General features: G+C 48.7%; 1 protein-coding gene across 1 annotated transcript in view; it reads right to left on the bottom strand.

Moving 5' to 3' along the window:
• Positions 1-1,621: 1,621 nt before the first annotated feature.
• Positions 1,622-22,435, bottom strand: part of MEI1 (meiotic double-stranded break formation protein 1) — a 69,036-nt gene continuing 48,222 nt past the window's right edge. Inside the window, exons 25-30 of the mRNA XM_043967779.1 lie at positions 21,453-21,534; positions 21,118-21,293; positions 5,425-5,506; positions 3,802-3,908; positions 3,237-3,368; positions 1,622-2,580 (exon numbers count right to left, since the gene is read on the bottom strand). Coding sequence (XP_043823714.1) covers positions 2,401-2,580; positions 3,237-3,368; positions 3,802-3,908; positions 5,425-5,506; positions 21,118-21,293; positions 21,453-21,534 — 759 coding nt within the window. The 3' untranslated portion in view covers positions 1,622-2,400. The remainder of the gene's footprint in view (positions 2,581-3,236; positions 3,369-3,801; positions 3,909-5,424; positions 5,507-21,117; positions 21,294-21,452; positions 21,535-22,435) is intronic.

The raw sequence follows: 22,435 nt of genomic DNA, 5'->3' as shown, positions 1-22,435 counted from the left end.
CCTCACAGGTGTTCTGAGCTCTCCATCTGCCCCAGCCACAAGCTCTTGAGTCAAGAGCCAGCAGGCAGCATAGAGCAAAGGAGACAGGACTGGCTTCCTCAAGTCCCTTACCCAGCCTGGAGCCTTAGTTTCCTGGTCCATGAAATGAGAGAGTTGGATGAGTGGTCCCTAAGGCCCTTTCTTGCTCTGGTAAGGATCTCTGGTCCCTCACAAAGCCCTCTTCTCGTCCTCTAGTCGCTGACCTGAAGGCCCAGAGCCAAGTTGGATTCTGGGGTCACCCCTGAAATCACGGCTCCTGTGGGGACCCGAGAAAGTATTTCATTTTCCTGGTCGGTGCTGTGCCCATCGGGATGGTTTTATGTTTTATGTTTATTTATTTAGAATTTTCCCCTATCTTACATGTAAAAACAAATTGTAACATCGATTTTTAAAACTTTGTGTTCCAAATTCTTATCCTTCCTCCCTATCCCCCCTTAAGAACTCAAGCAATTCAATGTAAGTTATACATGTGCAGTCATGCAAAACGTAGCAGACAAAAAAGCTTTAGAAAAAGAAACTAGCAACAATAACAAAATATACTTCCATCTGTATTCAGACACCATCAGTTCTTTCTCTGTAGATGGATTGCATTTTTCATACGTCCTTCAGAGTTGTCTTGGATCATTGCATTGCTGAAAATAACTAAGTCATTCGTGGCTGATCATCTTACAATATTGCTGTTACTTTGTATACAGTACATTTCACTTTGCATCAGGTCATGTAAGTCTTTCCAGGTTTTTCTGAGAGCATCGAGCTCATCTTTTTTTTTTTTTAATAGTAAACTACATTTATATAGTACCTTAAAGGGAGGTTGATTATTGCAGCAACAATAATAGCTAACATTTATATAGTACCTTATACCTGACAGAATTTTCTTCATAACAGCCCAGCAAAGTACCATCCTCCTCCTCTCCCTTCCCCTCCTTTTCTTCCTCTTCCTCATCTTACATCGCTCTTACCTCTGCTTCCAATTTTTTCCCCAGTTACTACTGCTAAGTGTGTTTCCCCCCCCATTTGGATGTTTTTAAATCCGGTCTCTGTCATTCCCGGTATTGGCTCTGGCTCCCAGCTTTGGGTCAGGCACAGCTGGATAAGCATGTCAGCAGCAGCTTGATCCAGCTGCAGACAGATTCAAGGACATGGCCTGAGGACATATCACAGAAGCTGCTGTCAGTCCCTTGGATTGGGGCAGCCAACCAGATAAGTGAGGACCATGCGGAGCAGGTCCTTTCAGTTCTGTGGGCTGCCCTTTTCCCATCTGTAAAACGAGGGGCTGGATCCCTTTCAGGTCTACATCTATCTCCTACAACCTCCCAGGTCCCTCCTGAGATCCAGAAGCTGTGAATCCACATGGTCACCCAGCCCACAACTTCGTGGGAGGATACTGGGGGACACCGCATGCTGTGCCCAGCCTTCACTGACCGCAGTCTCAGAGCCTGCCAAGTAGGGAATTAACTTGTTCTCAGAGACCCGGTGCTGCTTTCCCTATTCCAAAGAATCAGAGATGCAGTGGGAGAAGAACAGAATGTCTCATTTTTATTTTCTGGCTGCCATCAAATAACAGAACGAACAACTACCCATGCTGAGAATCACTTCCCTTCTCTCCCAGAACCTGGTGCTGGGGCCGAGTTTTCCTCATCTCTCTGGCTCAGTCTCGGATGTGGGAGAAGGACAGGGCCACCCCTCCTAGGCATCTGACAGCAGGGCATGAGAGGATAACCGCAAGAAGGGCAGGCTTGGGGAGGGGGAGCTTAGAGACGAGCCAGCGAAAGGGCCAACTCTCTGCTAAAGGTGCCTGGTGGAGGTGAGGCTCGGGTCCCGCTCAGCAGGGCCAAAAGGAGCTCCCTGACATTTTCCCAGGTGGGCAGGACTGGAAGGGACCCCAGAGAGCACCTAGCCTAGGGATCCCCTCTACAGGTTCCCAAGAGGGGGCCCTGCCTCTATTTGGAGACCTGGGGGGAGCGGGAAGGGCAGGGGGACTCTCCTTCGGGATAGCTCTAAGACTAGGGAATGTTTTTCCTTATATTGGACTGAACCCTGCATCCCCCATTCCTGGTTCTGCCCTTTGGGTCTGGTTCCTATTCCACAGCCAATGAGACTGTCAACTAAATGCGGCTAAAGGCATCTGGACCCAAAGTTTCTTTTGGGGGAAGGGATCTGTGTCCTGGGGATGAGGATGGGGATGAGGGAAGGGAATCCTCTTCAATTCCACATCTATCCTCACGAATGCCTCAGTTATGCAAGGGGAGAAACCCTCCGAACCCTACTTCTTGCTCCCGCCCCACCTTGGTACCACAGACCTCATCCACCTATGTTGGGCCTAGAACTCATGGTCCTTGGTTTGGCCTGGATTCACCTGCCTCAAACCAGGGGGCCCTCTGGGAAAAGGAGCTCAGGCCTCACCCCCTTGTGCTGCAGAAAAGGATACACCAAATCTTGATGGGGTGGCTGCAGCGGTGAAGCTATTTCTGCGAGAGTATCCAGCAGGGTCTGAGTGGTGGAGATCATGGCTGGATTAGACAGAGAGCCTGTCTTCTGAACCTGAGAGGGGAAGGGACAAGCCGAGAGGTGGGCGACCGAGGCCTCAGCTCCCTGGGGAGACAGACAGGAAGCTACTCAAGGGACCCGAGCCACAACAAACCCACAAGCTGCAAAACGCCCCCGTGTCTGATGGGCCTGAGGAAAGGAGGCTAAAAGGAGGCCAAAGCAGAAAGCGTTAGGGAGGATGTAGTGGCACTGCCCCGTGACCCCTGCACCGGCCTGCTGAGCTAGGCCTGAAGACCCCGCAGCTCAGTGCTGCACCCAGCTCATGGGGGGCGGGGTCCCCTCTGCCAGCCTCCTCTGCCCTCCCTGGGACACAGTCAATGCTGCCACAGGATCTGTCATTAATTTGACAGGTTGGCAAAAGGCGGCCACACCCATGCCCACACACACAGGGTCACCCACAGTCCCCAATACAGCCATAGATACACCCCCTCCCTCTGACACCAGCCTGATCAGAATTACCAGCAGCAGCGGCTGCTGCCCTGTCCCACCCCACCGCCCCATCGCCAACTTCCCTAGTTTCTCTAGCAACCCTCATCCCTGCTCCCAGGACACACCCCACTGGCTTCAGGCAGCTCAGACCCAAGGTGTCCTCAGGTCTCAGTGCCTTCCCCCCTCCCTCTCCTCTCTCGAGATCTCCTACCCCATCACACCTGCAGGAGGAAGCAGCACAGAGCCCGGAGCGTGGCTCCGGAGAGCTCCCGAAAGTTGGCCTTGATCACCTCTTGCAGAACATACCCAATGTCATTCTGGGAGAGGACGCTGCTACTCCGGAACCTCACAAACTGTGTCAGAAAGAAAGCCCCCACGTAGGTGGGGGCTGGTCTGGTCAATGGCAGGACCCCGAGGCAGGGGGAGGGAAGCTCGTGATCAGCCTCACCGCCACTGACCTACACCTCCTCCCTCCAACAGGACCCCGTTGGCAGCTCACTAAGGCGTCTGTCACATGTTTGTGTGCTGTAGTAATGTGTACGGTGCCTGATTCTCCCAGAGAAGGCAGCGATCACACATCCTAAGGCGGGAGGAGAGCCAAGATCCTCGGTCCTGAGGGGTCACCCACAAAAGGGAAGCGGGGGTGGCCTGCCTGCCCAAGGGCAGTCATTCCCTGGGATCCTAACCTGCACCCTACTGCTGGAAGACAGGGCTGATTCCCCCACATGTCCAGCATCCCCAGCCCCCATGTCCTGGGGCCCAGGGGCCTGTCCCTTCTGCACTCACCAGGGTCATGAGCCTCAGGATCTCCGGGCTCAGGAAGGAGTTGTCTCCAGCATCCAAGAGTGTGAACAGCAAGAATCGATTCCAGGGCTGGGCGGCCACATGCAGGGCTGCAGGAGGCAACATACCAAGCCTGGCACCCCCTGGCACAGGGCATCCCCCTGCTTGTAGGGACTACCAAGGGGGCACTGGTTCTGAAAGGTCATCTGGCCCTGCATGGCTAGGAGACATTCAGCGAGGCCTGGCCTTAGAAGATGTAAGTTCAAGTCTCTCCTCTGACACCCACTAGATGGACTGCATTTCCCCTTGCTGAGCCTCAGTTTCTTCTTCAGTAACACCCAGAGAACCTCCCTCATGGGTTACTGTGAAGGTCTAAGAAGATCACTAGGGTTTGCAAGATTTAAAGTGGCACTCGGTGAGTATTTACTAAGAGCCAGCTCACACCAGGCTGGACGCTGAGGCTGAGGGCAAAGGTGAAAGTCAGCCTCGGCCCTCCGGGAGCCCTGGGGAGGGAAGGAGGTCCCAGATGTATACCAGGAACTACAAGGTGGTGGGGAGGGGTGAGCAGGGACTGCCCTCCAGGCCCAGGGGGTCTGTGCAGAGACTGCTGGCGAGCGTGGAGGCTTCTGTGGGAGGAACAGCCACAAGGGCTTTTGGAGAGGTGGAAAGCCTACAACCTGGGCTGGATCATAATGAGGGAGCTTGTGTTGGCTCCTGGAGGTCCCGGGCACACTCTGGGTCTTCCTGAGCTCGTCAGGCCTGGGCTTCATCAGCCGAATAGAGGATGTACTGGAGAAGGGGAGGCAGGGAGGCCTGGCAGGAGGCCATGACAGAAGCCTAGGTGAGCAGGGTGGAGATGGGGAGAATCTACAAAAGCATATGGCTGCCAGATGTTATGATGGGTGGCACTTCCAGCCTCTGAGAACCAAACAGAGGGTGTGCTTGTGGAGTCAGAAGACCTGGGTTCAAATCCTGCCTCTCCCATTGACTCCCTGCATAACCTCAAGTAAGTCCCTTCCCCTCTCCAGGCCTCAGTTTCCTCCTCTGTAAACTGAGGGAGTTGGATGAGATGGGCTGGAGGCCACTGGTAGCTCTAGGTCTGTGATCCACGATCCAGAAAACTGCCTTTCTCAGTCTCCCTGATGACTCTCTAAGAAGCAGGGACACTGGAGCATTTCCACACGAGATGTCACCCCCACAAGTTCAGACACTCAACCTCAATTAGAAGGCCTTTAAGGTGCTCTGCTCCCGCCTTCTACTTCTTTCCAACCAAAAAGGTCTAGGGGACCTTCCACCACCCCCTTGATTGGATGTTCCTCCTACTGTCTAACCCAGAGCTCTTTTGGCCAAAAGGATGAACCCCCATTAGAGCCACTCACAGCAGTGGGAGAAAAGGGGGAACGAAGGGGGAAGAGGCAATGGCAAGTACAAAAGTGGGACAGGGAGGAAGAGAAGAAATAGAACAAAAGAGGGAAAGGGATGGAAATAAAGCGAAGTCAGCTCTATCTATCGGTCAAGGCATGAGGGAGGTCCGTCCTGGCCTAGCCTCGGGCATCTTCTGCTCTGGGGGGGGCCTGTGAGCAGGAGCTACAGGATGTGGGGTCCTCCTTCCCCTAAGGCACTTACCAACATCAGGGCTCCTTGCTTGCAAGAAGTCCAACAGGGCCTCCAGGCAGCCAACCACAGCCTGGGACAGCAGCAGGTCCTTCTGGAACAGAGAGAGAGAGAGCCGTCTGTTGCTGGGTTCAGCCGGTGACCACCAGGACAGGTGATGGGCACTACCGACATCCCAAGACTTCTCCTGGGCAGCACATGGTATTGGGGTAGGGCGGGGTGGAGGTGGAAAGAAGGAGGTTGGACCCTCCAAGGGAGGTGCTGCAATGCTTTTCCTCTGGGGCCTGGAGATCTCGGTCTATCATTGTGACCACGGCCAAGCTCTCATGCAGCCTTGGTCTGCGTTAGAAGGGGCAGGGCTTCTAAGGAGAGGCAAGTGAAGGGGTCCCACTGCCCTCCACCTTTGTCAGTCCTCATCTGAAGTACTGGGCTCGGTCCTGGGCACTGTGGTATAAGTGTCCAGCAGAGGACAACCAGGAGGGTCAAGCACCAGGAGTCTGTGTCACAGAAGTACCAGTTGAAGGCACTGGGCAAGAGCACGTTCATCTGGGAGGATCTGGAAAAGTTTTGGGGAGACTCAGCACCTCGGGTAGGACTTGAAGGAAGAGAAGGATTCAAAGGCTTCCCCGTGAAATATTTCCTATTTATCCTCCCTATAGGTCACTTGGTATACACTGGGTGGCGTGTTGTTTCTCCCATTAGACTGAGCTCCTTGAGCACAGGGATTGCCTTTGCTTCCTTTGGCATCCCCAGGGCACAGTGCCTGGCACTCAGTAAATACTGATCGAGTGAACGAATCTGGTACAACAGAAAGGGAGCCACTCTCATCCTATCAATTAAGTGATCAAAGGAGATGACCGAAGAGACGTTAAAAGAATTACAAACAATAAATGACCGTTTGAAAGGAGACTCTAAGGCACTAAGAGTAAACTAAATGCAAGTCAAAACGTGGAGGTTCCAACTCCGATCATTCTTCATATCTTCTCAATGGTGGGGGAGGGGGGAAAGAGGGAGAGAATTTGGAACTCTAAATTTAGAAAAATCAATGTTAAAGGTAAATAATCATTTTTAAACTCCTCTCTACATCCCTCCTGTCAAGACGTTCAGCCTCTCAAAATGTTCTTTGGGCAGCTCTATCAGACTCTAGACTTACACTGAGTTTGCCCTCCACTGAAACCCCTAGATCTTTATCCAGTGGCTGGAACAGCTGTCTAGTTATGCCTCCCCCAGTCTGTATTTCTGAAGCTGATTTTTGAACCTAAGTGTAAGACTTTACATTTATCCCAATGAAATGTCATCTCACTGGATTCAGTCCAGTGGTTTACCCTGTCAGTATCTGTTATGATCCATCCCCCAAGCTCTATGTTTTTTTGTTTTTGTTTGTGAGGCAATTGGGGTTAAGTGACTTGCCCAGGGTCACACAGCCAGTAAGTGTTAAGTGTCTGAGGCCAGGTTTGAACTCAAGTCCTCCTGACTCCAGGGCCAGTGCTCTATCCACTGCACCACCTAGCTGCACCCCCAAGCTCTATCTTATATACAAGTTTACCAAGCACACCATCCAAGCCTTTACCCGAGTTACTGTTAGAAATGGGAACCAACACAGGCCAAATGTAATCTCCTGGATCCTTTACCAGAGACCTCCTTTCAACATGATACTTGGTTCCAACAGACCATCCAACCAGTCTTGAGTCCACCTCACCATATGTTCATCTAGTCCACAAACCTGCAATCTCATCCACAAAGAGGGATTTGGTCAAAGGTTTCTCAAAAATTCAGGTAAACTCTACACATTAGCATTCCCCTAATCTTTCAGTCCAGTAAATTTGTCTAAAAGCACACAAGACTAGTCTGATGTGACTGATTCTCCATGGGGCCATTCCCAGTCTTAGGATCACTGCTGTCTTTTCTAGATGGTCACCAGATATCTCTTGAATAACACATTCTAGAATTTCCTTAGGAATTCAAGTCAACCTAATTGGCCTGTGGTGTGCAGAATCTATTCTCTTTCCCTTTTTGAAAATCTAGAAAGCATGGCATTTAGCTTAAAATCAGAAGACCTGGATTTAAATAATCCCAGTTCTGCTACTCACTAGCCATGTGATCTTTATCCAGTCACGACTTCTCAAGGCCTATTTCATCATCTGTAAAATGGGAGTGATCCTGTTAGTATGACCTGCCTCGAAAACCTATTATGAGAAGAAAGTGCTTGTAAATCTTTAAACACTGGATAAATAGGAGTGATTGTTGTAACCAGTAGACATATAATGGGCTGTTGTGTTTCATGTGTGAGAAATGGTGAGCAAGAAAGCTCAGAGGCAGAAAAGACCTAAGAGTCCAGTCTGGCCGAAACACAGTGGAAGAGAAGGGATATTCAGATCCTCCAGTGATCTGTGTGATCCCACCAATTCAGGAGATCCCTCCAGTGATCTGCGTGATCCCACCAATTCAGGAGATCCCTCCAGTGAGCTGTGTGATCTCGCCGATTCAGGAGATCCCTCCAGTGATGGAGATCAAACCCTGTCCATGCCTGTCATGAGGGTCAACTCTTGTCTGTTATCTCCCCCCACCCCACCCCAGGTGTCCCCCCAACATTCCTCAGTTTCTCCTGACATCACCAATGCTGGAGCTCTATGGCTGTCTCTCCTGCATGTGACCAGTTCATCTGCTTATCCTGTCACACAATTCTTTGATGGAATTTTGTGTCTTGGGGCTCAGTGGGATCCACATAATGTCACCCACAAACAGCAGCATCTGAAGGACTTCTCCATCCATAGGAAATACTTCCTTAACCTGGACTCTACACCAAATGGATCTCCTCCATTATGTTTGGCCATGGCAACCTATGTGAAAGGGTTGCTTTCAAAACCCATGGTGTGACCCATGCCCCAGTGATGCCCCAGTGAGGCTAAAGGATGAGACGAAGGCAAAGGGGAAAGCTTTCCTGACCCACTTCTGACTCTAGCCCTGATTCTGATGGAGAACAAACATTCTCCACCCTGGAAAGGGTTAAGTGCCCATCTAGAGGCCAGGAGACAATGAACCCACCCCTAGGGTCCAGAATCCAGGTACGCTTTCATCCCCGGCTGCTCATCTTTGTAACATTCCTTCAGGAATCTGGAAGTGAAGGTGGCTTCATTGAGACCAATCGACCTAAGCCAGCATGGAGTGATGTAAGGAGCGGCAAGTCCTCCCCTATGTCCAACCTCCAGGTGATAAATGACGTCAAAGCTAAGGAGTTAAGGGCATCAAAGGAAAGAAGCATTTGCATTTAGCGAGCTAATACTAGAACTGAAGAAAGCTCAGTACCTCTTAGCCCAGACAGTAACAAAAGGTAGAGAAGAAAAAGAAGAATAAAAAGACTATGATGGCCCCTACTTGTCCCAGGGGCAGAGTGACAGGGCTTGGTTAAGAGGAAGCACAAGCACCAAGTGACTGACTGCTTGACCCAACCTAGGAGCAGAAGGGTCCCCACATATTAGAAAGAAGAGGAGCCAAGCTGAGATGCAGTTTAACAGAGATGCCATCCTGAAAAGCGTTAATCCTGCAATGAGACAACTTAGTTGAATCAGTAGACATTGATTAAGCACCTACTATGTGCCAGGCAGTGTGTGAAGCACTGGAGATACAAAAAGAGGCAAAAGATAGTCCCTGCCCTCAAGAAGCTCACAATCTAATGGGGGAGACAACATGCAAACAAATATACAAAGCAAGCTTTAAACAAGATAAACAGGAAATGCTTAGCAGAGGGAAGGCACAAGAATCAAGGGGGGTTGGGGAAAGATTCTTGTGGAAGGTGAGATTTTAACTGGGACTTGAAGTCTGAGTGGAGGAGGGAGGTTGTTCCGGGTATGGAAGACAGCCAGAGAAAACACTGGGAGCCAAGAGATGGAGCGTCTTGTTCTCAGAGTAGCCAGGAAGCCAATGTCACTGGATCAAAGAGTACATGGAGGGGAATAAAGTGTGAGAAGACTGGGAAGGTAGGAGGAGGCTGGTTAAAAAGGGCTTTGAATGCCAAACAGAGCATTTTGTATTTGCTCCTACAGGTGATAGGGAGCCACTGGAGTTTATTGAGCTGAGGAGGGGGTATATGTGACATGATCAGACCTGTGCTTTAGGAAAATCACTGGTGGCTTGATGAAGGATGGATTAGAGTGAAGAGAGACTTGAAGCAGGCAGACCGCTCCCCGCCCCCAGCAAGCTACTGCAATAATCCAAGCATGAGATGGTGAGACCTGGAACAGGGTGGGGGCAGTGTCAGAAGAAAGGAGGGGGCATATCCAGGAGATGCTGGAGAGGGGATATCAACAGGCCTTGGCAACAAGGTGGAAATAGGGGGTGAGAGATGGTGAGGAGCCCAGGATGACTCTGAGAGTGGGAGCCTAAGGGATGGGAGGGTGGTGTTGTCCTCTGTGGTAATAGGGCAGGTAGGAGTGGGAAAGGTTTAGGGGGAAAGATGATGAGTTCTGCTTGGGACCGATTTCAGATGTGTGAAATGCAGCTAGAGAGTCTGGCTGAACAGCGGGGGGAATGAAAAGGCGATCAAGGTCTATTCTTTACCCCTCTCCCCCCGGACTCTGAGTATGTCTGTAGGAAAGTGTATCCCTCACGTTGGACAGAAATTCTTTGACCCTGCTGTCCCTGCCATGCCAACTGAGTAAATGTCTCTGCCCAAGAACTGAGCCCATTGGAAGCCCACTGGTGGAGGCTTATGTGTGCGTGTTTTAGAGGAGAGCTTTGAAAGGATTACTCCCAGAAGAAAGGGAATAGTAACAGCTGCCCCTCTGGGGCCCCAGCCTTCCAGTGGCTGTGTGAGCTGGGTAAATCCCAAGGGAGGTGTTCTAATAATAATCATTTACCTAGAACTTTGAGGCTTCCACAACGTGTTCTCTTCAACAGCCCAAAGAAGTGAGTGTAAGCATTATCATCTCCATTTTACAGATGATGAAGTCGAAGCTCTGAGAGGACGTGACTCACCTCTGGTCTTGGTCTAGGTAATGAGTGAGGCAGGTCTCCGGACACGATCATACCCCACCACATTTCACCGACTTATGAGACAGCTGATCAACAGGCATTTGGTAAGTCCGTGCTAAGAGCCAGGTCTTCTGCGACACACTGCACTAGGCACATGAAAAACAACCAGCTTTCCCCCTCATGGAGCTTAACTTCTTCAGAAGTGAGACAACCCGTAAGTAAGTGAGATGGGAGAGGCGGGCCTCTTCAATGCCAGGCTAAGGAGTTTGCTGGGAGCTCCAGTCAATGGACCTTCTCTGAGTGTAAGCTCCTGGAGGTCAGGGACTATTTGGGTTTTGTGTTTCTTTCTTCAGCACCTTGGGGTGTGAGGGGATGTTCACATAGCAAGGATGAGGGGTGTGCTTGGTGGGGTCCCCAGAACCTCAGGGGATCCCTCCTGGGAGAACTTGGACAAGAATCAAAAGGGGTGGGCAAGCCTACACTGAGGAGATCATAGATCCATCAGCATAATGGAGCCTCCCTGGCACCCAGAAGACAGCAGGACTTCAAAGAGAGTCTGCATTTAACACAGTGTTTATCGAGCTGAGGAGAAATCTCTGAATTGAGGAGCACAGTGTTCTCAAAATGACAAATGGAATAAGTAAATCTTCAGCCGTCATCACAGGATGAAGTTACTCCGATGTGAATTTGTCCAAGACCCTGGGGCTCATACCTTGACTCATAAAAGGATTACTTAAAGGTGAGGACACATCATCTGATTTATGTACCTATCGGAGAGCTGGAAGACAGATGCACGAATAGTCTGGTGGTGGTTAATGGCTAATGTACACACTGCCTTGCTCCATTTTGACTCATTTGGACCTTTTTCCAAATGACAACAGGCTCAGAGCTACTGTGGAAGGGAGCAGGGGATATCCGCTCTGTTAACCACTTCCTGATGTGGGTATAAACCCGGAAGCTGTCATCTCTCAAAGAGAGAGCCCTGAGCTGCTTCTGGCCCGCCAGACCTAGGCCTCTGCACCCATTACTCTGATTCTGAAATTCATCCCTCGCTTTAGTCTGGTCAACTACATCCTGGAGTATCCTCTGCTTTACCCAATAAAGCAACTTGTAGAACTGTTTGGGGGCAAGTGAATATGACGTATAAATATATAAAATCAGAACTACACTCCCTTGGGGAAGGGAGGGAACTCTCTCAGAAGGCTGGGTCAAAAATATTTGCTAGAGAAGCAACGGGGGTGTAAACCAGGAGTTAGGGCCCTGAAGAAAGGCTGTTGATTCTACCTTGAAAGAACCTTGCTCTGTTTCTGACTGGAATTTCTCTACTGGGGTCTTTGAATTTAAGAGTTTCTCTGGTGTTGGGGGATCGCCTGGCCTACACACACCCCCTCTTGCTCTCTTGGCCATCCCAAGGAACTCAGGAGGTAGTGTAGTAAGGACAAGAGCACCAGCCTGGGAGTCAGTATACCCAGCATGCCTTGGTTCTAATTGTGTCTGGGGCCCTAAATAACTCTGGCTCCACTGGTCACTGTCAAGGTCCAGAGGGACCTTGTTTTTCTCGTCTGTCACATCTCCAAGGGTCCTTCTAGACTCTAAGAACTGGAAGGGCCTTTAGGGGACTTCTAGGCCAGCTCCTCCTGGGCACAAATGCCTTCTACAACATCCCTGACCCCTTCCACTGCAGGGGAGCTCATCACCTCCTGAGGTGACACATTCCACTCTTGGTCATCTCTGATTACCACTCCTTCACAAAAATCTAGGAAAGGCTCCAGCCTGATGCCAATGGGAAAATCCAAAAAAAAAAAAATCACACGTCATTTCCCAGCCCAGGCTAGCACAGAGCGGTCAGTGGACACTGTGGGGGACTGAAGTGGGCCTTCCCATGGCTGTGACCCAGGACGAGAAGAGACCCTGACCTCATGCAAGAAGCAGCCTGCTGGAGCCCCGGCAGGTCAAGCCCATGGTTGTGTTGCTCAGACACAAACCCACACCAAGAACCCACATCAGGGCTCAGACTAGGAGGGTGGCAGTCAGCCTTCACCCTGGGTCAGACTTCTCTGGGTGCACTGAAAGCCTGAAGGCCTCCAAGCCGAGTTGTTCTTGAGGTACCCAATACCCTAAAACATCGCAGCAGGACTCAAGAGAACACAAAACCAAACCATGTGCAGCCCACACATTCCCTGAAGAAGCGCACAGTGCCTGGCCCTCACACAAAGTCCAAAATCAGGAAACGAGGCCAGAAGAATGAGCAAACTAATAAAGAATTCCACCATAAAGTGCTGAAGGATAAACTCAGAAGAGAATGACTCTAAAACATCTACAAGCAAAGCTTCAAAGAAAAATACAGCTTGGGCACAAGTTCAACTGGAAGATATGAAGAGGGTTTTTTTGTTTGTTTTTAAGAGTTTGTAAATGAGAACACTAGAAGAAAGACATGGAAGGTGAAGGTAATAGGGAGAACATGGAAAAGAAATGAGAACTATGGAAGAAAGGACTGAAGAGAATTAACAGTTTGACCCGAAAGGTACAAAACCTTACCCAAGCAGCAGACCCCTTGGAAATGAGAATGGATCAAATAAGAGACAAGAAGAAATATTAAAACAAAATCAAAAGAAAAAACTAGAATACAATCTAGGGTATTTCACATTAGAAGCAATAAAGTAGCCCCAAGGACCCTTCAGTTTGTTGTTTGTCCTTCATTATTGAAGAGGACCATGACATCGGGAAGTGATGTCATGACTTGTACAGAATAGGGCTTAAGTAAGGGAGGGCTGTGAAAAGTCACCAACCTCTCTCCTCCAGAGCCATCTGGATCCAGTGGCAAAATATATATTAGGATGACTGGAAATGGCCCCAGATATTTTTTAAGCAACTGGGGTTAAGTGACTTGTCCAGGGTCACACAGCTAGAAAGTGTCTGAGGTGAGATTTAAACTCAGGTCCCCCCAACTTCAGGGCCAGTGCTCTATCCACTGTACCACATAGCTTCTTACCCTTCAGTTTGTACTTAAATCTCAAGTACATGGCCTCCTTCATTCTCTATCTCCAACACAGAAGAAGGAGTCAGATTCTGTATCTAGAGTCCCTGAGTCTATCTAATGCTTTCTGAGTGGCACAAATCAAATGCCATCTGGGAAAGGTGTGGTATTGTCTATACTTCTTTACCTAGCAGGAAGAACTGGTACGCCTTTTTTAGAACTTTTGGACTTAATGCAGCCTGCATACTCTCTGTGAGTTGGATAGGTTTGGAGAAGTATCATATGTGATACCCTTTTTTTATACTGTTTTAATGTTTTTATTGATTCTGTGTGAAGAATAAAATGCTGCCTATTTGTTCCTTAGGAAGATCTGATTCTATTATCCTGAGATCATATGACTAGGGTTCAGTGAAACTGAGCAGATATGGGGAAGGTGGTGGGGTTTCCGGTAGGATGCGGGTTCAGAGCTAAGCATATTCGTTAAAGGCATACTAAACATATCCCCAGCCTGATGAGATGTCATAGCCATCTGAACAGAAGAAATCAAATTGGGGGAAAGAAAGTAGTCTATTATTTGAGAACCAAAGTGAGCTTAGCACTTTCACAACACTTTGGCTAGAGAGTGGGCAAAGCATACTGAGCCTTCCTTTGAATAGAATTAGGTTAGTGGCTAACAGGGATACTTGGCAGCTAAAACAACAGTCAAGCAAGGAGTGATGAGACCCTGAATGAGAGTAGTGGGAGGAGCAGAGCCAAGATGGTGGAGAGAAGCCAGCGAGTTGCCTGAGCTCTCCTTTGGTTCCCTCAAAAAGAACATTAAATCAAACCTCTGGACAGATTCTGAAACTACAGAACCTGCAAAGAGACAGAGAGACACAATCTTCCAACCAGAGATAATTTAGAAGACTTCAGGAAAGGTTGGTCTCACTCAGGCAAAAGGAAGGCACAGCGCACTGCAGTGTAGCACAGCATGGAGGGGGTTGGGGCAAGTCAGCAGGAAGCTATAGGCCATAGCTGAGCAACTGAGGCCCCTGGATCCTGGCTCAACAAGCTGGTGGTGCAGCAGGACAGTGTCAAAACCCACCTGCACCAGCCAAGAGGGCAGGTTGCCAGCTAGAGGGCCACCCACAGGACAAGTGCTACCAGGCCTAGCCATCCCAGCACGCACCCAGGGTGGTGAGAAATCCATAAGCCATAGAGGTTTCAGTGTAGAAATCCAGTGACACAGCCCCTATACCCCAGCAAAGAAGCTTGAAATAGGGACCCTGGTGCCCCCAGAGCAGACCTCAACTTAAAAAAAAAAAAAGCTGCAATATGAGTAAGAAACAAAAAAGGGCTCTTACCATTGAGAGCTGTGTAGACAGGGAAGAGGCAAACACAAATTCAGATGAGGACAATATTCTCAAATTGCCTACATGTGAAGCTTCAAGAGGGAAGATGAATCGGTCTCAAAAACAAAAAGCCTTCTTGGAAGAGCTCAAAAATGATTTAAAAAACCAATTGAGGGGCAGCTAGGTGGTGCAGTGGCTAGAGCACCGGCCCAGGAGTCAGGAGTACCTGAGTTCAAATCCGGCCTCAGACACTTAACACTTACTAGCTGTGTGACCCTGGGCAAGTCATTTAACCCCAATTGCCTCACTTAAAACAAAACAAAACAAAACAATTGAGGGGCAGCTAGATGGTGCAGTGGATAGAGCACCGGCCCTGGAGTCAGGAGGACCTGAGTTCAAATCTGGCCTCAGACACTTAATACTCACTAGCCGTGTGACCCTGGGCAAGTCACTTAACCCCAATTGCCTCACTAAAAAAAAAAGAAAAGAAAAGAAAAAAGAAAAACCAATTGAGGGGCAGCTAGGTGGCACAGTGGATAGAGCACCGGCCCTGGAGTCAGGAGGACCTGAGTTCAAATCTGGCCTCAGACACTTAACACTTACTAGCTGTGTGACCCTGGGGGAGTCACTTAACCCCAATTGCCTCACTAAAAAACCCCCAAAACAAAAAAATCAAACCAAAAAAAAAACAAACAATTGAGAGAGGTAGAAGAAAAAATGGGGAGAGAAATGAAAGCAACACAAGAAAATTATGAAAAAAGAATCAGCAGCTTAGGAAAGGAAGCACAAAGATTGACTGAAGAAAACAATACCTTAAAAAATTCATTTGGCCAAATGGAAAAAAAGGTGCATAATCTCACTAAAGGAAACAATGCCTTAAAAATTATGCGGTAAAATAATGGGATTTGGCAGATGCTCAGGGGTCCCACCTGATTGATTTAGCAGTGTTTGATTTGGGTGTGAATGAGAAACTACTAAGTACCCACTTGAGATGATTAGATTTTTAGCCACACCTGGCCTGTTACACCTGGTTTAAACTTGGCCAACCCTGAGGAGTGTCCTCAGAGGCTGTGAACTGAGTCATCAACAGAGGACCAGTCTCAGCCATACAACTTGAACGACCTCCCCTTTGAGGGAGAGAGAAAAAAGTAGAAAAAGGGACCCTCAACAGGAAGTTGGGGGTCTTTTCCTGCTGGTGAGCTTCCGGGAGCAGACTGCAAAGAAGCTGCACAGTTGTTTCCTATTGAAACTACAGACCCCAGGTGGTGAGTTAATAAAAACTAATCTAACTCTTTGAATTAGCTGAGCTGGAGGCAAGTTTGGGGATTGTGCTGGCCTTTGCTAGAGCCAGGGAGATTATCCATTTTCCTCTTTCCCTATTCCCTTGTCTTTGACTTTATTAATTTCACCTTTGCTGTGTATTTTATTTCCATTAATTAAAACTGATTTGTTTGTGGAAAAGAGGCTATTAATCTCCTTTCTTATTGGTCTGGGAGAAATAACTAAAAAGGCAGTTTGGAAGGGAGAAAACTTTGGACCTAGAGATCCTCATTATTTTCTAAACCCCAATATTATGGCAAGCCACCCAATTAGCTCTCCTCATATTAAATTTGGCCCCTACAATTAAAATTGGACAGTTGGAAGATAATGACTTGATGAGACACCAGGAATCAGTCAAGCAGAATCAAAAGAATGAAAAAATAGAAGAAAATGTGAAATACCTCATTGGAAAGACAACTGACCTGGAAAACACATCCAGGAGAGACAATCTGAGAATCACTGGACTGCCTGAAAGCCATGATCAGAAAAAGAGTCTAGACACCATATTCCAGGAAATTATTAAGGAGAACTGCCCTGATATATTATAGAATCAGAGGACAAAATCATCATTGAAAAAATCCACCGATCACCTCCTAAAAGAGACCCCAAAAGGAAAACTCCAAGGAATATTGTAGCCAAATTCCAGAATTATCAGGTAAAGGAGAAAATACTCCAAGCAGCCAGAAAGAAGCAATTTAAATATCATGGAGCCACAGTCAGGATTGCTCAGGACCTGGCAGCTTCAACATTAAAGGATCGCAAGGCTTGGAATATGATATTCTGGAAGGCAAAGGAGCTTCAATTGCAGCCAGGAATCTGTTACCCAGCAAAACTGATCATTCTCTTTCAGGAGAAAAGATGGACATTCAATAAAATTGGGGACTTTTGAGGTTTCCTGATGAAAAGACCAGAACTGAATAGAAAATTCAATCTTAACATATAAGACTCAAGAGAAGTTTAAAAAGGAGAGTAGCGAGAGGAGAGAGAAGTTGTGGGGATAATATTAATAAGACTTGGCAACTGTTTAGATATAAAGCTGAAGAGAGGAGAAACAAGAATGACTCCTAGGTTTTAATCTGAGTGGCTATAAGGGTTGTGATATACTCAACAGAAATAGGGAAGGGTGGAGGGAAAGGTTTAGGGGAAAAGATGACAAATGCAGGTGTAGGAATGTTGGGTTGGGATACTGATGGGCTATCGAGGTAGTTCTACCAGGTAGTTGGCAATGTGGGATTAGAATTCAGAAGAGAGTTTAGAACTGAATACATAAGATTGTGCATATATAACCTATATCAGATTGCTTTCTGTCTTGGGGAGGGGGGAGGGAAGGGAGCGGGGGGAGAAAAATTTGGAACTAAAAATTCTGTGAAAACAAATGTTGAAAACTATCCTTACATGTAAGTGGAAAATGATAAAACACTTTTATAAAAATTTTAAAAAAGAACTGAATACAGAAATCAGAAGATGACCGTTGAACCCAGGGAAATTACCAAGAGAAATTCTATAGAGAAAAAATTAGAAGGCCCTGGACTTTGCCTTGTGAGACACTCCCATGTAGGGAGTGAGAAATGGATGAAGAACTAGCAAAGGAGACTGAGAAGGAACAGTCAGACAGGCAGGAGGGGAAGCAGAAAAAATGTCATGGAAGTCAAGAGAGAGGAGGGTAGGCAGGAGGGGCTTAGTTGGAAGTGTCCAGAGCTGCAGAGAAGACAGTTGGAATGGAAACGAAGAAAAGGACATCTGGTTTAGTAGCTGAGATCATTGGTAACCTAGGAGATAGTAATTTTAGTCTAGTTTTATGGTCAGAAGCCGGATTGCAAGGATTTGAGATGTGAGTGGGAGGTGAGGGAGTGAAGGAAGTAAGTACAGATGACTTTTCCTAGGAGTTTGTGAACGAGAGAAGAGGCATAAAATGACAGGTTGTGGGGATGGGGATGGCGGGGCCAAGCGAAGGGTTTTTAAGGATGGGGACACCTGTATCTGTTTTTAGGTAGAAGAGAAGGAGCCGGTAGATGGGAAAAGATTGAACAAGAGAGGGGGGAGGATATATGGAAGAGACAAGCTCCTGGAGAAGATAGGAAGGTGTGGAATCAAGGGCAAAGTAGAAGGATGGTCTTGGAAAGGAGAAGGATCATTTCTTTCTCCAAGACTGGAGTAAAGAAGAGAATGGAAAGTGATGTAGAGGGGTTTTGAGGTGTGGAATAGGACAGCCGCTGACAGATAGCCTCTCTTTTCACATGTGAACACCAGGTGGCACTGCTAACCACTAACCTGCTCCTGTTTAATCAGCAGGCTCAGGAGTGGGGCCATCTTCCACTCATCCTGGTAGTTTTTCTGCTCTTCTCCACCGGGTACAAGTGCTAGAGAAGTGGCAAGCTCTCTACAGTTCTCTGCTAGCCCAAGACCCATCACCTAGCACTATGAGATAAAATGAGATGAGATAACAGATTTTGGCTAAACTCAGATTTCTGTTAGTACACCCAATTGGCCCAGTTGGGCAGCTTCCTCCAGTAACATTTAAAAATACATGAGTAGGGGCAGCTAGGTGGTGCAGTGGATAAAGCACCGGCCCTGGATTCAGGAGGACCTGAGTTCAAATCCGGCCTCAGACACTTGACACTTACTAGCTGTGTGACCCTGGGCAAGTCACTTAACCCCCATTGCCCGGCAAAAAAAGAAAAAGAAATACATGAGTAGGGGGGCAGCTAGGTGGCACAGTGGATAGAATACCAGCCCTGGAGTCAGGAAGACCTGAGTTCAAATCCGGCCTCAGACACTTGACACATACTCGCTATGTGACCCTGGGCAAGTCACTTAACCCCAATTGCCTCACCAAAAAAAAAAAAAAGAAGAAGAAAGAAATACATGAGTAAGAATAGAGAAGGAAAATTGTGGGGGGAACCCAAGCATGTGGTCTGGCATGGCATGAGAGGTGGCAGGACAAGGAGCAAGGGATTCAAAAGTAGAGGAGAGTTAATAGGTTAAATAATCATAGAGTCCTAGAAGCTAAAAACCTAGAGTTGGGAAATTTGATGGTTATGAGTGAATTATGAATGAATTAAAAGGCCCAAAGGAAAACTACGGCCCTGTTACTTTTTTCATGTTGTTCAGTGAAACAGGGATTCCACAGAGTAAAGTAAGTTCCAGAGGAAGGGTTAGAGCCCCACCCTCCTGGATCCAGGGATAGAGGCCTAAGGCATTGTTTTCTCAGTGTGGTGACCCAGGGGAGAGAAATCATTGTCTCCCCAAACACCTCTAAGCTAATCTGAGGCAGTAACAACTCTCACCCACACGAGGACATAGAGCTGCTTTATGGGGTGAAAGTGTGGCTGTGGTGGGAACCAGGTTAAGGGCTCCAAAGGGAACAGGGCCCAGGGGACAAACAATGGAGAGCCCTCACTCTAATCACCTCCCCAAAGACCCAGTCCTTTTTGGGATTGTCCCCAAGAGGCTCTTGCATGATAGTGTCATCAGAAATAATAATTACCTGTGTTTCCAAAGGACTTTTTCTGCACAACAACTCTGTGAGGTGGAGGGTATCGATATTATTACCCTAACAGTACAAACCACTGTAGGACCTTTGCCAAGAAAACCTCGATGGGGTCACGGAGTCAGACAGGATTGAAAAAGCACCCAACAACTTTACAACAAAAAAAACAAAGCTCCAAGCTGCCCATTGCCTTGCCCAGGGTCACCAGCTACCCCGAAGTCCCACAGCTTGGATCTGCACCCAGGTCACAGGATGCTGAGTCTAGTGCTCTCTCCATATTTCCACAATGTCCCTAATGCCAAGGATAGAGTGAGGGGAGCCCTGCAAATCTCCTCTTCACAGGCTGGGCATGGAAGAGACAAGGGCACTGAGCCTCAGATTTTAAAAACAAACAAAAAATTAGCATCCAGGGAGGGTTTCCTGGAAGAAACAAAAGCTGAATAATAACCACTGCCCTGTGGAAAGAATAGCTGAACAGGCTGGCATGCCAGGCACATACCAGCTGGCCCTGGGCAAGACTCGGGATCACAGGACAGGGACCCCAGCGGCCACCTGCTCCAATTCCTAACCAGAACAAATGATCATCGAGCCTGTGCTCGAAGGCCTCCAAGGAGGTGCCCACCATGCCAGGGGCAGCCATGCTCACTCTGGGACAGCTCTCACTGTTGGGAAGTTTCTTCTGACTCCAGCCCAAATCTGCCTTGGTCCCACATCCCCTCTGCTCCTTGCTCTGGCCTCTGAGGCCAAACAGAACATGCCCAACGCCCCTTCCACACGACAGTCCTTCGACACTGAAAGGTCCCTCTTGTGCCGCCCCCAGTTAGCATTCTCTGGAGTGTGGCCATGAGGAGGGCAGCCCTCCCACCGTGTGAGCAGGAAGTCAAGGGCCACGGGCAGCCAGGATCCGGGGTGGGAGTACAAAGAGGGTTGGGTGGCTTCTAGGAGGCTTTTGGGATTCCTAAGAAGGGGTTTATCAGTTCAAGGCAGCAAGGAGGACGATGAACAACACTTCTCCATATGCCTCCCCCAGAGACTCACTCCTGAGTGCCCATGCTGAGTCATTAGCTTATCAGCGAGGCCTCCTGCAGGGACCCCAACCAAGGTGGGATCCTTTGGGCAGGCCCTCAAGCCCCCTCCACCCCAGCCTACAGCAGGAAGGTGCTTCTCCTCTGGGCCTTCCTTTTGTGCTGACCACAGGCAGCCCCTGAAATGCTGTGCGTCCCGGGCCTCCAGCAGAGAGGGCCCCGAATAAACGCTTGCTGAATTCATGAATAGATGAAGCCCCCTGGGGCAGAAGGCTGTAGCTCTCCCTCCACCCCTGCAGTGTTCTTCCTCCTCCCTGTGCCCTGCTCTTGATAACACCTATGGCTCAATAATGTCTGAAGTTCTAGACCCTTCCCAGGACCTCAGTCTATTCATCTGTAAGACAAAAGGGATGCTCTAGAGGACTGCTAAAGGCCCTTCTAGTCCTCAGAAGCAAGTGTGGGCAATAATCTGGCCCAGCAAGACCAGACGAAAGAATGGACTTGGAGTGACCAGTCACCCAAGGCCTCATTGGCTCCTTGGAAGTGGGCAGGAGAGAGGAGACCGGCGTCCCGCTTGGGCCAGGCACTCACCTGCACCAGAAGGTTCTGAAGGCTGACGACGAGGGACAGGACCTGCTGAAGGGACAGTGGGGAAAGGGCAGAATCCTCCAGAGAGGGCGGCTGCCCTGAGTCTGAGCTGACCAGCTTCACCAGGGCAGAGGAGAAATTCTGTTCCAGGGACGTCCGCAGGAATCTCAGGAGGCTGACTGCACAGAGGACACGGTCCTCCATCCGCGGCCCCCCAGGAAGGGCAGCCCCACTATCGCCCCATGCCCACACTAGAGCTGCACAACCTCCACCCCAGCTGGTTCCTCTAGTGCCCAGGCCAGAAGGCTCCTCCCCACGGCCCTCCACCTGCCACGCACCTGAGAACAAAGCAGCTTTCTTCTTCCTCAAAGTGAGGGTGCACAGAACTTTGTCCAGCTGCACTGTGAGCGTCTGGTGGACCTGCCCAGAGCAGAGAGAAGAGGGAGTAAGGGAAGCAAGCACCATGGTGCTATTGAAGAGAAGGGGCGTGGGACAGAGTGAGCACTTAAATGCCTCCTTCCTGATGGCCCTGAGTGACCCTGGGTCCTTGTGGGGGATGCCCACTGAGCTGAGGCTCTGGCAGGGCTTCCCAAGCTGGAGAAACCTGGAACACAAACCCCGTGGTGGCCTCTGTTGGCCCTGAGAACCAGCCTGGATGCCTAGAGGCTCATTACCAGTTTGGCCAAACAGCAATTAACTGTTCAGCCTGGGCATGTTCCAAAGACCAACTTTTAGACCAGAAAGTCTCAGGAGCCCTCGTCACTTTAAAAATGACTGGCATCTCCTTTACACTCGTAAAAATGGGGACCCCAAGGAGTTTTTGTTGGTGTGGGTTAGATGGTTGATATTTACTGTATTCGAAATTAAAACAGATATACTTTTAAATATTCGTGTATGATTTGCTTTAAAATGATAATAAATCCATTATGTGTTAACATAAATCCTATTTGTTAATGAAAAATAACTGTTATTTTCCAAAACAAACACATTTCGGTGAGAAGTCACACTGTTTTACTGACGTGTGCCCATCTCTCTAATGTCTGGCTTAACAGAAGCCAGTGGGTTCTCTGCTTCTGCATTTAGACCATTGGGATGGTCTGTTATGATTGACATACATCCAGAAAAACCTGCCTCACACTGATATGGACTTAGATAAGGGAGGAGCATCTTAATAAGCAAATGGCATCTTAGCACCATGATAGAAATCTCTGATCTCCAGGAACCCTTGGAAGGGTCTCAGGGACCCTCAGAGGCCCTCGGCCAAGCCCATAGAGGGATTCTCGGTCTGCAGCCTGAAGCCTGTGCCCACCCTGGATGAAAT

Source organism: Dromiciops gliroides, chromosome 5 (genome assembly GCF_019393635.1).
Source record: "Dromiciops gliroides isolate mDroGli1 chromosome 5, mDroGli1.pri, whole genome shotgun sequence".
Classification (NCBI taxonomy): Eukaryota; Metazoa; Chordata; class Mammalia; order Microbiotheria; family Microbiotheriidae; genus Dromiciops; species Dromiciops gliroides.
This window is presented reverse-complemented; position numbering and strand designations above follow the sequence as displayed.